Consider the following 13,808-nt stretch of genomic DNA (forward strand, 5'->3'; position numbering starts at 1 on the left):
CCTGCAGCCAACCAGCAATGGGCTCTGCAGCTGGGAGACCTACGCAGGCCGTGAGCAACTGACGGTCAGAAGACTGCCTTATTTAAACCAGATATCGCATCAGGATTCGAGAGGGTGCTGAGGGCAAGAAGGGCTCCTGAAAGTTCTCTGGTACCTGATCAGGTAGAGGTGGGGTTGCTGACAAATTGAACAAGAGTCTGCAGGGGTGCTGGAGGCAAAACCGCGGACACTGAAGGGACTCTCTTTTGCTTTTCTTTTTCGTACTGTTAGTGGTGCTGGGCAATGCTCCATGGTAACTCCCTATTTCGCTTTGGGCAAGACAAAAGTGAAAATATATCATGTATGTTATATTTTTAAACGTATTATTACATGACAATAAAAGGAACCTTGAGCTCCTGGAAAAAAAAGGTAGTGATCATACAAACATTAGATATAAAAGTAGAAATTGTATCATTCCTTGACAGTGCTTTGTCATTCAAAGTCTGATCTTAGCCTAAACTCTGTTTTCTTGTCTATTCCTAAGATCCCTACCTGCTCTGTTGTCGATTCAATGTACACAGCTCTCTGCGATTCAACCTCTACCTCACCTTCCTTCCCTTCCCTGACTGTTCTTCACAGCTGTTGAATGTGACACCTGCCTCACACCTAGTTAATTATGATACACCTCTTCCAGTGTCCCGAATAACATTTGATAAATAGTGAAATATACGATAAGTACTTAAGGTAATGCTGATTTTAAATTTACATCATGTCCTCCATAAATTCCATGTATTGGTTTCATGCATGTGTTCCCATTTCAAATTACTCTCAATCAAGACCTGAAGAAAGAGTATTACCTTTACAAGATACTGTCTCAAGATACTGTCTCTCACCAAGCAGCTGATTATGATACAAATCCCATGCAATAGTGTAACATATTTACAAGGTATTCTAGAGGCGTTAACAAACAAACATCTTTGCATTTTTAGTTTTCTGATTTATTCACCCTCAAATTACAAATTGGAGTGAAAGCAAACGTACAGTTTCAAAATTCTAAACGCAATAATATTTTTCTCTGTTTCATTCTTATTTATAATTTATAATTAGTTTCCATGCCTAGACTTCCATTGAGATATAATTAAATCCCCAAATCAAGGTCCTCTTTGCCTTTCAAGTATTTTTTATGTCACAAAACTGACAGCAGCTGGGAAAACAGAGATTACAGTTCGTTGAAGCATATGAACTTTTCTCTGGATTAAGAGCTGGAGATGTAGAACTGTGATGCTACACTGTAACCACTGATGGAAATGTATAATCACAGCATAACGTAGGCAGCTTCCATTATATGCGTGGGCACTGGAGCTTCTAATAGGGGAAAATTCATTGAACCTTGTTATGTCTGAGCTAAAGAAGGTCTTTTTATTGACCAGTAAGCCCAATAAAAATTGGAAGGAGGAAGGAATGCACAATTTGTGTTTTAGTTTTAGGTGATTAAGCTGAGCAGGTGGGAAGAGAATCAGTGGGACCACTCTTGTGGTGGTGATCATAATTCCATTAGGCTTAGCATTGTTATGGGAAAGAGCAAAAATAAAAGCTTCTACCTTGCATCGACCAATTTACTGCAAATAATTTAGTAAAAATCAAATGGAAGTAGCTGCATACTAGTATATCATGATGAGGGCAAAGGGAGGCATTCAAGGAGGGGTTTCAGGTCAAACATGTCCCCAGAAGAATATAGTAAGGCTGCCAAATGTATGACAATGCAATGTTTCTGCCCGATGCTGTGAGTTTAATATTGAAGAAAACCTGGAAAATTGTCCAAAAAGTTGGGATAAAATTGAAAGGGAAATTTGGGAAGTCGAGTTTCAAGAAAGAGGATGATTGATTGGTGTAGAAAAAGAATTGCAACAAATTTAAAATACAGAGGGTGTGGATTAGTTACTAATTTTTAAAAAAATGTTAAATGCAGACATACAACACAGTAACAGGTCACTCTAGCCCACGAGTCCGGGTGCCCAATTTACGCTCCATTAACCTACACCCCAGGTAGGTTTTTTCCTGAGCGTGGGAGGAAACTGGAACCCTAGAGAAAAACCACGTAGAACTCTTGCTCATGCTGCAATTGTCGTAGTAAATATAGAGGCTTATTAGCCTTCAGCTGCAGATGTGTGGCCTGCTTCAAGTTGGCTGACTAACTAAAACCTCCATCAAAAAAAAAATTAGTAGTTCCAACATGGGGAGAATGTACAAACTCCTTGCAGACAGCGCAAGATTTGAACCCCAGTGCCAATCGTTGGCTCTGTAAAAGGCATTGCACGAAAGAATTAAATCCAGTTGTCTTCAGAGAAATAGTGTGGATGTTAGCCAAGGAAGAAGTTAATGAAATATTGCATAATTTAAGGAAGATAGTGAGGGGGGGAAAAAAAAGGTACTTGAAGGTTGAGCTATTTTTAAAGCAGGTAAATTGCTTTCCCAGATTGTGGAAACAGAGCCTTCGAGCATCATTTTTTAAATCTTCTTGGCTGGTTCTGATAAGAGAGATGCAATTGCACTGAAAGGATCTAGAGTGTGAGGATGTTGCCAGGACCGAGAAGGTATAAATATGAGACAAGATTGTCAAGTTTATTGTCATCTGATTGCACAAGTACAATCTGAAGAAACAGCATTCTTCCGTTCTCAGTGCAGAAACACAACCAGAGATAACAGAAATATAGATAACAGTACGCATGCAGGACAAGTAGTCATAAATACAAATAAATAAATGAATATTGCTCTCTAAATATGAGAGTCTCGGCTAATTATTGTCAGCAGTTCCTTTGGTTGTTTAGCATTCTCACTGCCCATGGGAAGAAGCTGTTGCTCAGCCTGGTCGTCCTGCCTCTGATACTCTTGGATAGATAAGCTGCATTTGGTTATTTCGGAATGGGGGGGGGGGGAACTATATATTATTTGTGCAATTTCCCATATTTGGGAAATAAAATCTGTAATTTTAAAGTTAATTTCTTGTGAAATTTGAGTATAATTCCTTAGCCGTGTATTATTGTACCTTGCAGATTTAATGAATAGTGACGGTAAATTCGAATTAGAGAAAAAAGTGACGATGGAAAAATTATGCCAGGGACTCAGTTTCTACAGTGAGATAAAACAGACTGTAGAGAGACCTTCACTTAGATTTCCATATAATTTACATTAATAATTCTTTGAGCATGGGTCAGATGAATGTCAGAGACATAACTAAACCTCGCTGCTAATCAGGTGTTCTCACAGTGCACACCATTTGGAGTAAGTGTAAGTGAAGAGTGGGTGGAAATAGCTAAAACTGCAAAGGAAGTCATGCAGCATAATTCAGCTTTCTCACTTCACAATAAACTGGGGAACAACCTGACAAAGAAAACAAAATCATCTCACTGTCACGTAATTTCACTGAAAATCTAATCAATATTTAAATAGTACGTTTTTGGAAGGCTGCTGAGTTTCTTTCCCTTTTAAAAATATTTTTATCGATTTTAATAAAGAACTTGCACCAAAAAAGTACAATTCAAAAAGGTGATATGGTTACACAAACTTGATAAGGCACTCAGTATGACAAAAAAACATACATGAATTGTAAATCAAATCCATAATTCATATTCTAACTGATATATATTTATTTTTTTAGAAAAAAATTCTAATAACACAAAAAAAGAGGAAAATAGTAAAGGATAAAAAACTCAAAACCCTTTCCTAACCACATTGCCAGATATTGTATGTGATTAGAATTAAAAGAAAAAAAACAAAAGTAGAAAAAAAGTAAATAAAAAGAACGTGGAACAGATACAAGTCAGACAATTTAATTACATTACACTAAACCGTATTAGAGACTCGCACCCGATTTCACAGTCCAACCCTGCGGGGGGCCAACGGCTCCACCATCAGGACCTGTGGCACCTGCAGGGTACAAATCCAGATAGGGAGGGAGAAGTTCCACTGGAGGTTTGTCCTAGCCTCCGTAGGCACTGCGCTGTTGGGGGCTGACTTCCTGAGGGTTCATGGTCACTTGGTTGACATGAAGGGCAAGAGGCTGATCAATGCCCAAACATTCCACTCCACACGAATGGACACAGCAAATGCCTGCAGACCCGAAATCGCCGCTGTAGCCGCCACCAGAGAATAATTTGCCAATATCCTCTGCAAGTTCCCCGCCATCCTAGAGCCATGTTTCAATGCCACTGTGCCCCAGCATGGGGTCTTCCACCACATCGCCACTCAAGGCACACTAGGCCCAAATGGCTGCCACCTGAAAAGCTCCAGAAAGCAAAGGAGGATTTCTCCAGACTCCAAGAACTCGGAATCGTCTGGTGCTCAGACAGTGCCTGGGTATCACCGCTCCATATGGTCCTGAAATCATCTGGGGGCTGGAGACCATGCGGGGACCTCAAGCGGTTGAACGATTCAACCACTCCCAACAATACCCAGTGCCCCACATACAAGATTTCTCTGCCAACTTCCACGTCACACGGATCTTCTCTAAGGTGGTCCTCGTGTGGGGATACCATCAAATCCCGGTTTATCCAGATGACATGGGTAAGGACTTACAGATGAATTTGAATAAAAACAGTTGTTAATGACACTCAACATGGTGGCTGTGTTTCTCCCACTGTTCACATGGCCACAAAGCATCATTAATTCATATCTTTTGGACTTGTCCTGATCTAGAAAAATACTGGAGAGAGGCTTTCCATACTTTGTAAAAAAAATTTAAATTTTAATATAGCTTTAACATTAAATCCATTGGTGGCCCTCTTCGGTAGAATGGGAGGGAATGATTCTTCTTTGTCTCTGGTTCAGAGTTATGCTATTTTTGCCTCTCTTTTGGCGAGGTGTCCGATTTTACTTAAATGGAAGGATGCTGCCCCACCTACTCATGATCAATGGTTCCGTGACATCATGTCCTGTTTCAATATGGAAAAGGTTCATTATTCAATTAATAATTCAGATACAAGATTCCAGGTGGAACCAGATGGCAGAGGTGAATAAATGAAGAAGAAAATCAAGGTGCGTGATGGTTGCCAGGCCAACGCTTGGTCTCATTGACGTACAGAAGGCCAAATTGTGAGCACCAAGTGCAATTGATCAGGGTAGAAGAGGTCCAAGCAAACCTCTGTCTCACCTGGAAGGGTTGTTTAGATGCCTGAATGGTGGTAATGGAGGAGAAAGAACCCATTTTAGTTGAAGGGGAAGGTGTTAGGCGAGGGTGGAATGGATAAAAATGAATGAATGGACCACCATTGCAGTAATAAACTGTAGGAGAGAGAGAGAGAGAAATGTTTTTAAAACAGCGGTGAATAGCTTTTTTTTTCCCCAAGGATTGCAAGATTGACAATACGTAACATTCTGAGGGTTCGCATGCAAAAATCCTGAATACCCTGAAGGGTCCTCACAATTGTTCTGTCTGTACTGCAGAATTGAATTCCTCAGAGTTCTGAGCTGATGTGTTAATGTCCTGCACTGTCCCAGCATTTACACTGCCAATGCCCCCTATCCATTCAATAGAAATGGATATCTTCTGAAGAAAGAGGCATGTTGAAGATATTTTTTTTAAATTTATTGGTTGAATTGTTACCAAGCATATTTTGTTTTGTTATATTATTTAGATTTAAGTTAATATATTTTCTTCCTATAAAAACACAAAATGCTGGAGAAGTTCAGCAGATCAGTGTCTTTTATGTAGTAAAGGCAAAAATACATAACTGACATTTTGGGCTTGAGCCCTTAATCAAAGGAAGGGCTCACTCCCGAAACATTGGTTATGTATATTGGTTATGTGCTCCATAAAGGACACTGTTTGATCTGCTGAACTTCTCCAGCACTTTGTGTTTTTACTTCAACTTCAGTGTCTACAGTTTTGTTATTTTCTCATTTTATTTCTGAATTTTCCAGTCTGATTTTTTTTTTTGTATATGCTTGCCCGTGATAAGGTACAGGTCAGTTTTTGCATTATCAATATGGTGATTAAAGATTTGCAGTGTGCTCTTAAAGAGAAAGTTCCAGGATTTTAACCCATTGTTAGAGATGATAACATTAGCCTCTTTTAAACTGCAGCCCCTTGATAGCCCTCCCAGGATGCAGGTGCGAAGCATCTTTCAAATCGCATGGGGAGGGACCCGTTAAATTGCCAACTCTGTGATTTAAGGGGGATCTCACCCCTGCAATGGCATGGTAAGTGGCGTATCACACACTCACGGGAACTATCGGCAGTCAGTCTCTCCCACCCCAGCCCCTAACCAGTCGTCAATTGCCACCCCGTCAGTCACCCTCCCTGTCAGTCGCCACCCCCCACCGTCTCTCCCTCCCACAGAAGCGACCTCTTCCCCCCTCCCCCCCCATGGCAACGATCCTTCTTCCCCCAATTGTGGCTCCCCTCTCTCCCCTGGGCTCCGCAGCAACAACCTCTCCTGGGCCCCGCAATGGTGACCTGTCTTCCTCTCTGTGGCAGAGACCTCTCTCCTACGATCTGAGGCAGGTCAGGGACCCAGTTGGGTTCTGACCAGGTTGACTCAGTTGGACCCTTTCAAATCACCATATAACAGGATCAATAAACATGCAAATTGACCAGTTAACCCATTTTTCATGGCAATTTGAAAGGGCATATTATTTCAAGTCAGGGGGTGTACAGTTGGGAGAAGAAACAGTGGTGTTCCAATGCCTCTGTTCTTCTCCATGTTGATTGTGAGGTCCCAGGTTTGTGAGGTTCTGTTTTGTTGAATTGTTCCAGTCTTGTAAATGGAACACATTGTTACCATGGTGATTGTTGGTGGCACAATTTTTTTCTGAACAGTTTTATGTTGCCTTGATTTGAAAATGCAATGTGATAACCAACAGTGATACATTTGACTTTTTTTTCAATTTTTTTGGGTATGAATAGGTAATGCTTAATTCATATTCAATTGTTGGATGTTAAGAGAAACTTATTAGTTATACATGTTATACTCTGTATCAGTTTATTTCAAATTCTTTCTTGAAATCACTTTTTTCTGCCTTATAATGGCTTTGTCCAGAAATGGAACAACCTTATTTTAGTTTCATTTGTGGATATTTTCCAATTGAAATTGTCCAATTTGCATGTTTAAGTTTATGAATTGTGTGAAGATTATTTTAACAAACTTTATATCATATCAAATTTCATATGGGGAACACAAAAGTAAAATTAAAGTGCATAAACAGGTAAGAATTTCTTTTATTGATTTATTTGGGCTCATAGAGTATTGCATTCCATGTATTGTTCAATTTTGTCTTTCACATTTTAAATTCCTCATCTTCATTACTATCTTCATGCATTAGAAAAACCAGAGGTGTATGATCCATGATCATTGGGGGATAAAACGTGGAGAGGGTGAGCAAATTCAAATTCCTGGGAGTCACTATCTCGGAAGACCTTTCCTGAACCCATCATGCCAATGTTGTTGTCAAGAAAGCACATCAGTACCTCTACTTTCTCAGAATTTGCATAGGTCTGGTATGTCATCGCAAACTTTGGCACATCTATAGATGAGAAATATGCATCACGGCCTGATATGGAGGTACTGAGCGGAAAACCCTGCAAAAGATAGAGGACACACCCCAGTAAGTCACAGGGAAAACTCTCCTCACTAACGAGAATATCAACATGGAACACTTCTGTTGAAGAACATCAGCAATCATCAAGGATCCACACTATCCAGGACATGTTCTATTCTTGCTGCTCCCATCAGGAAAGAGGTATAGATACCACAGGACTCATACTACAGGTTCAGGAAATTTCTCCACTCCATTCCCTCCCCGACATATCTGCCCATGGTCTCATGCACTTCCAGACTGAGACCACTTGCAAATTGGAGGAACAACACCTCTTATTCCTCCAACCTCATGGCATGAACATTGACTTCTCTGGTTTTCATTAGCCCCACCCACCACGCCAACCCTCCATCTATCTCTATGACTCCTTTCCTCCAGCTCTGTCTCTCTTTCCCTTTCCTTCTGTCTCCTTTCCTACACTGAACCAAACCACCCCCCATCAATTCTCACCTTTCATTTCTCCTCTTCTTCCTATCCATATCAAACCTTTTGTCTGTTGGTCTGTGGTCGTCTCCATTCCCTTTCTTTCTATCTCCCCAGCCTTTAAATTCAGATGCCTGCCTGCTTTGTACTCATTACCTTGAAGGAAGGCTCAGTGCAGAAACGACAGTCATATTTCTCTAAAGAAATGCTGCAATATCTGCAGTTCGGTTTCTCTGGCATTTCTGTGTTTTTACCACCATCACTGTGTCTGCAGACCTTTGCGTTTCACTCTCTCAGGAACAGTTACTACCCACAGCCATCAGTCTCCTAAACAACAGACTCAATTAGAGACTCATTTAAGGACACTTACTTGTCACACTGTTTATTATGAATATCTTTTTTCTCTGTATTTCCAAAGTCAGTTTGTTAAAATTTCTCTCTTTTGTATACATTTCTTTCTTTTTGAGCATAGTTTAGTTACTGATGAGAAATTCTGCATAGCCCGCAGGAAAAAAAATCTCAGCGTTGTATGTGATGTCCTGTATGTTCTCTGACAATAAATTTGAACTTTGAAGTATCTTTATTATTCATTATTCATAAGGACTTCCAGTGAATTGAAGTAACTTTGCTTCCAAAGGTATTCAAACAATTCTTAAATTATTTTGAACCTCCCATCTAATTGTTCCCATTCCTTTCAATTGTGCCTAATCCTTTCACATCTGTTCTTCAGTGAACAATCATGCAAGATCGCAAAGACCATCAAGATTTCTGTGCCAATTAGGTGTTAACATTTTCCTTAACTTAGTGCCAATATAAACTGGTCTACTTCATCAACTGGCACTTCAGAGCATTTATTTATTCTTTTAAAAAACCTGAAATGCACCCTGCTGTTTCCCATTGATGGGCTTCCACTGGGCTTTCACTTTCAAAGTTACTACTTTGATTATGGTAATTTAGTCATATTGTTGTATATGTTCTGTTCTTTTTACAGTTACCCCGCTGTTTGTGAGTTCCTGCAGAATAATAATTTATTATCAGTTATTCGAGCCCATGAAGCACAAGATGCAGGGTAAGTTAATAATTCTAGAAGCAGTGTGTGTCCAAAAACTAAAAGTTAGTCCAATTTTACCTTGTCAATGGTTATTTTCCAGGTGCAATCTCTTAGCACCCAGGATTAGCTCAAAAATTTCATAAAGCTCTTGCAGAAGATCTGCCTGTACTCCACCAGCAAAAAAATGTCTTGTCCTGATATAAGGTGCTAAATTCCATCATTCAATATTGATTGCTATTTGATTCTTCCTCACTCATCTTGTTTTATCTGATTTCTGTATCTATCCAGACCAAAATTGATTTTGCACAGTGAAATGTATTTATGAGAGCTACTGCCCATTCAATTTCATTGAATGGGCTTTGTCTCTAAGAGAAGGTTTGCTTTAAAATGGCATCAACGCAAACATATCTGTTTTTAAAAATAAGCATAAGGTTCACAAGTATGGACAGTCAATTTATCTTTCATCTTGTATTATGTTCTTTGAATAAACTCCAGTTGTCACGTTAATCCACAGCATCTTATTTGTACAAGTTGAATTTACATTTCTTTTGCACAAGAGCCTGTCATATTATTTGGTTTAAAACAAAAATAAAGAAATAAGTCCAATTGAGGGTACTTTTGTTTGGACCCCATATGCCTTATATGAATATAAAATTCAGAATATAGATTAGTGAATATTTATATTATTAAAACTTGGTTAAATGTGGCATTTTTAATAAAATGTAATGGCTAGAAATTTCATAATGTTGCACATGTTTAGTTCCACATGGTTGAAAATGACTTGTCTTTAGAGCAGAAAGCTAATGTGGCAAATTCTGCTTGGATCATGCTGTCAGATTGGCATCCGATGCAGAAGCGACAATCTCATTACTTATGCACTCTGAATTTAGGTTAAATGATTCTTCCAAATTCCAGTTGTTACATACGCGAAGACCTGAAGTATCTACATGACATCAGGGATATTTAAGGAGCTCTCAGGAGCAGAGTTCAGCCCTGCAATGGGAACTCAATGCAGGCATGTCCAATCCATGTGATCCTGGCTACCCCTTCACTCTGATTTAATCCCATGCTCTAACATCATGGCTCCTGCTCAGATCCCCAGCCAAAGATACCCCCTCTACCCCATACTCCAGCCCCCATTCATCATGCCCTTCATTCCACCCCCTCTTCCCTCCATCTTGTCCCTAGTCTTGTAAAGACTTCTAGCAGTCACACATTCTCCTCCTCAAATACTGGATTTGCTCAAAGAAAATCAAATGCAAACTCTCCCCACGTCCATCAGACTAACAATATTGTGAAGGGTGCATTAAAAACTACTAAGGCCATAAGAGTTAACTGATAGACTGTGAAGCCTGGCAGAATAAATTCCCCTTTGAATCCAATAGGAACATCTTAGTCTCTGCCAGCCAGGCTTCCCTCTATCTTGCCATTCTTGCTATTGATAGACCCTATCCAAGTCTTTTCCCTACCACTTCCTTAGAGGTGGTGCAGGATACAGATGCTACCGAAGTTTACAGTTTTGGGCCCAGGACCAGAATGGTCATTGGTGAAGTACATGGTGATCTTTTACACAAATCATTCCTCAAGCTGTAAACTATCTAAATAACTGTATATAATTTAAAATTATGATTATTATTTCAAATTGAAAACATTACTTTTAACATTACAAATTTGTTTTTTAAAAATATGGTCATTGTTGATCTAGTATCAAAAAGCATGAAGGATTAAATGCAAGTAATATTGTGTATTATTCATGATTTTATCTTTCAGCTACCGCATGTACAGGAAAAGCCAAACTACGGGTTTCCCATCGCTTATCACAATCTTTTCTGCACCAAATTACCTTGATGTTTACAATAACAAAGGTATGGAATTCATTTAGATATGAAGCTAATACAGGATAAGTTGGAAACAAATGTGAACATATGCAAGATTATGATAAGTGCACATATTTTCTCCATGTTATTCATGATGCTCGACAAACAACTACCATAAGTTTCACCTCAATGGCCAATTTTCTTTCTTTGTTTCAATAGATTTTTAAGGAGAAAGTATGGGTGATATGGTAATGGGGAGTGGGTGCCATTTGGATAGGTGAGTGAGGTGTGAAATAATGATGCAATCAATTTGAGATCCTGGCTGTTTTCACTGTCTCGATTAAATTCCCATGCTAGCTATTTACATATAATCATGTGGCTCAAAGCTGCCTGCCAGTTAAAGGATCCTGCAAATGGTCTAATTGACCAAGGATGGGTTAGACTCCAGGGATGGCCAACCTTTAAATTTTTAATTTAGACATTCAGCATGGTAACAGGCCATTTCGGCCTACAAGTACTTACCGGGGTGGGGGGGGAGGGGGTGTGGTGTAGGTTAATTGGGCAGGACAGATGACCTGCTACCATGCTTTATGTCTAAATTAAAAATTAAAAGTTTGGTCATCCTGACATTAGGCTCAGCACCTAATAGCCTGAATACGCCTGAGATTGTCTGATCTTGGCAGCTAAGCAGGCTCAGAACTGGTCAGTACTTGGGGGGGCTGTCGCCGAGGAACACCAGGTGCTGTAGGTTACTGCGAGGAGCACTAGACAAAATGCTGACTCTCTGTCTGCCTTACGGTAGACAAAAATTTAAAAATTTCATGCATGTTACATTCTAAATGTAGTATTACATGACAATAATGGAACCTTTAACTTTACCAGCAGAAATAGAGATGGTCGAGGAGACCACTCTTGCTTCACTTGTTCTCAGAGCAGACCAATTAAGATACATCTTCTATGGCTTTATTAGTTTTTAAAATAACCTTCATTAAGCTGATCTGAATATAGAGGAAGATCGTCTTGCATCTTTTCATAAAAACTTCATGTATTGCAGGCATAATTTACTTCATAATTTGATTGGAAAACTTAAAATTCTTCACAGGTGTTTAGCACAAATAATTGGCAACATCCTCTGATCTCTTAAAACACTACAACCTAGGTAGTAATTACATACTTACATATATACATTTTGCTGGAGATGTGAAATGCATAATTGATTATTCCAATTAGAAATCATGTGCCATGCTGACAGTTTCTTTCATATTCTGTATAAAATGTAATTGGTAACGCTCCTATGAAATGTTGGTTCTCCAAGCTATAGGAAAATAAATAATTGAGTGAGGAAAACCTGTACATTACATGAATGTTACATAAATTGTTGGAGATCTAGATGCTGCAAATTAATGGATCACCTCTTGTGAGATTTTGTTCAAAGATTTTCATTTAAAATGTATGTATATATTAAGAAACTATATTCCCACCATGCAAAGCAAACATGGAAATAAATAATATAGTGAGAGAGCTCTCAATGCCAAGTGACCTATTTTAATTCTGACTCACATTCAAAGCTATTGTAGATCAATATGACCTAAATAAAAAGACCTAATTTCTTTCTTTAAAGAATTAAGTTGTATCCATATGGAATGTTGGCTTGTTACAATAAAATGATGCCACATCCCTTCCCTTCCACCTATGCTGGACGAGGGGACCAGGGTTACTGTCATCAATATCTAATTTAGGCAAAGCTCCCTAACTTTAGCAAGAGTTCTACAGAGTAATATAAAACAGTAAATGTATAGGTCCCTCATGTTTTGTTATAGATACACAGATAGATGCTTGGATAGTAGGGTATTAAGGGTTATAAGGAAAGGTCAGGTAAGTGGAGCTGAGTCCATGGCCAGATCATTCCTGATTTTTTGAATGGTGGAGCAGGCTCGATGGGGCAGATGAAATGCTCCAGTTCCTGTTTCTCATGTTTTTATATTAGTCATATGGAAAGTACATCACTCTGACCTATGGAGGAAGTTATCCGTGGTGGTGTGTGAACAAAGTGTGTGTGTGTGTGTGTGTGTGTGTGAATGTGTGGTGTGTGTGTGTGTGAATGTGTGGTGTGTGTGTGTGTGTGTGTGTGTGTGTGTTCAAGGATATGTGAAGAATTGTTTGACTGAGGCAAGATTTGAATATCCAGTACAAAAGAAGAGCAGTAAAAATTAATAAAAGATTTATTTTGCTTGCTTCTGTTTCCTTTCTGGCAGAAGCATTGACATGGTAAATGGACGTTGATATAGTTTCCTGGTGGTCAATTATATGAAAACAGACTACAAGATAAAATTAATGGGGCACAATCAGCACATGTTGGCAATAAAACCTGTCTCGATGTCCTTCTACATCCCCGACTTTGGCAGCTTTGTTAATTAGGCTGGCATGGTTAGCGTAGCAGTTAACGTAACACTGTTACAGCACCAGTGATTTGGGTTTGAATCCGGCACTATCTGTAAGGAGTTTGTACGTTCTCTCCCTGTCTGCATGGGTTTCCTCTAGGTTTCCTCCAACTGTTCAAAACATACAGGGGTTATAGGTTAATTGAGTATTTGGGCAGCACAGCCGGAAGTGCCTGTTACCATGCTGTATGTCTAAATTTAAATACATTTAAAATATTCTAGTTTGAGAGAAGTACGTCGGAAATTTCATTTGTTAAAATGGCTCTCTCTTTTATCAGCAAAAATCAGGAAAAAGTTCCTGTTCCTGATCAGACCTAAAAGATTTGAAGGACAGAGTCATTTAAATAATCCAGAAACTGATCGAGCATAAACCTATCCACTATTGGTCTCTTGAACTCAGAATCAAGGGGAAAATGTCTACTACAATACATGAAAATGCTGCAGGAACTCAGTAGGTTAAGCAACATCCAGAGGATGTAAATGGTAACCAATGTTTCAGGTCAG

General features: G+C 39.2%; 1 protein-coding gene and 1 long non-coding RNA gene across 10 annotated transcripts in view; one reads left to right on the forward strand and one right to left on the reverse strand.

Annotated features, from left to right (window-relative positions):
• LOC138743374 (uncharacterized) overlaps positions 1-6,634 on the reverse strand; it is a 101,122-nt gene extending 94,488 nt beyond the window's left edge. For 2 of the 4 annotated variants that reach the window (XR_011344844.1, XR_011344839.1), the window contains exons 1-2: positions 6,409-6,634; positions 155-308 (exon numbers count right to left, since the gene is read on the reverse strand). This is a non-coding gene — a long non-coding RNA (uncharacterized lncRNA). The remainder of the gene's footprint in view (positions 1-154; positions 309-6,408) is intronic. The other 2 variants (XR_011344842.1, XR_011344841.1) reach the window with 2 other exon arrangements.
• The window catches only part of LOC138743373 (protein phosphatase 3 catalytic subunit alpha-like), a 150,605-nt gene that overhangs the window by 101,369 nt on the left and 35,428 nt on the right, over positions 1-13,808 (forward strand). For all 6 annotated transcript variants that reach the window (XM_069898655.1, XM_069898658.1, XM_069898660.1 and 3 more), the window contains exons 7-8: positions 8,987-9,064; positions 10,817-10,911. In XM_069898655.1, the coding sequence (XP_069754756.1) occupies positions 8,987-9,064; positions 10,817-10,911 (173 nt within the window). The remainder of the gene's footprint in view (positions 1-8,986; positions 9,065-10,816; positions 10,912-13,808) is intronic.

Source organism: Narcine bancroftii, chromosome 9 (assembly GCF_036971445.1).
Source record: "Narcine bancroftii isolate sNarBan1 chromosome 9, sNarBan1.hap1, whole genome shotgun sequence".
Taxonomy (NCBI): domain Eukaryota; kingdom Metazoa; phylum Chordata; class Chondrichthyes; order Torpediniformes; family Narcinidae; genus Narcine; species Narcine bancroftii.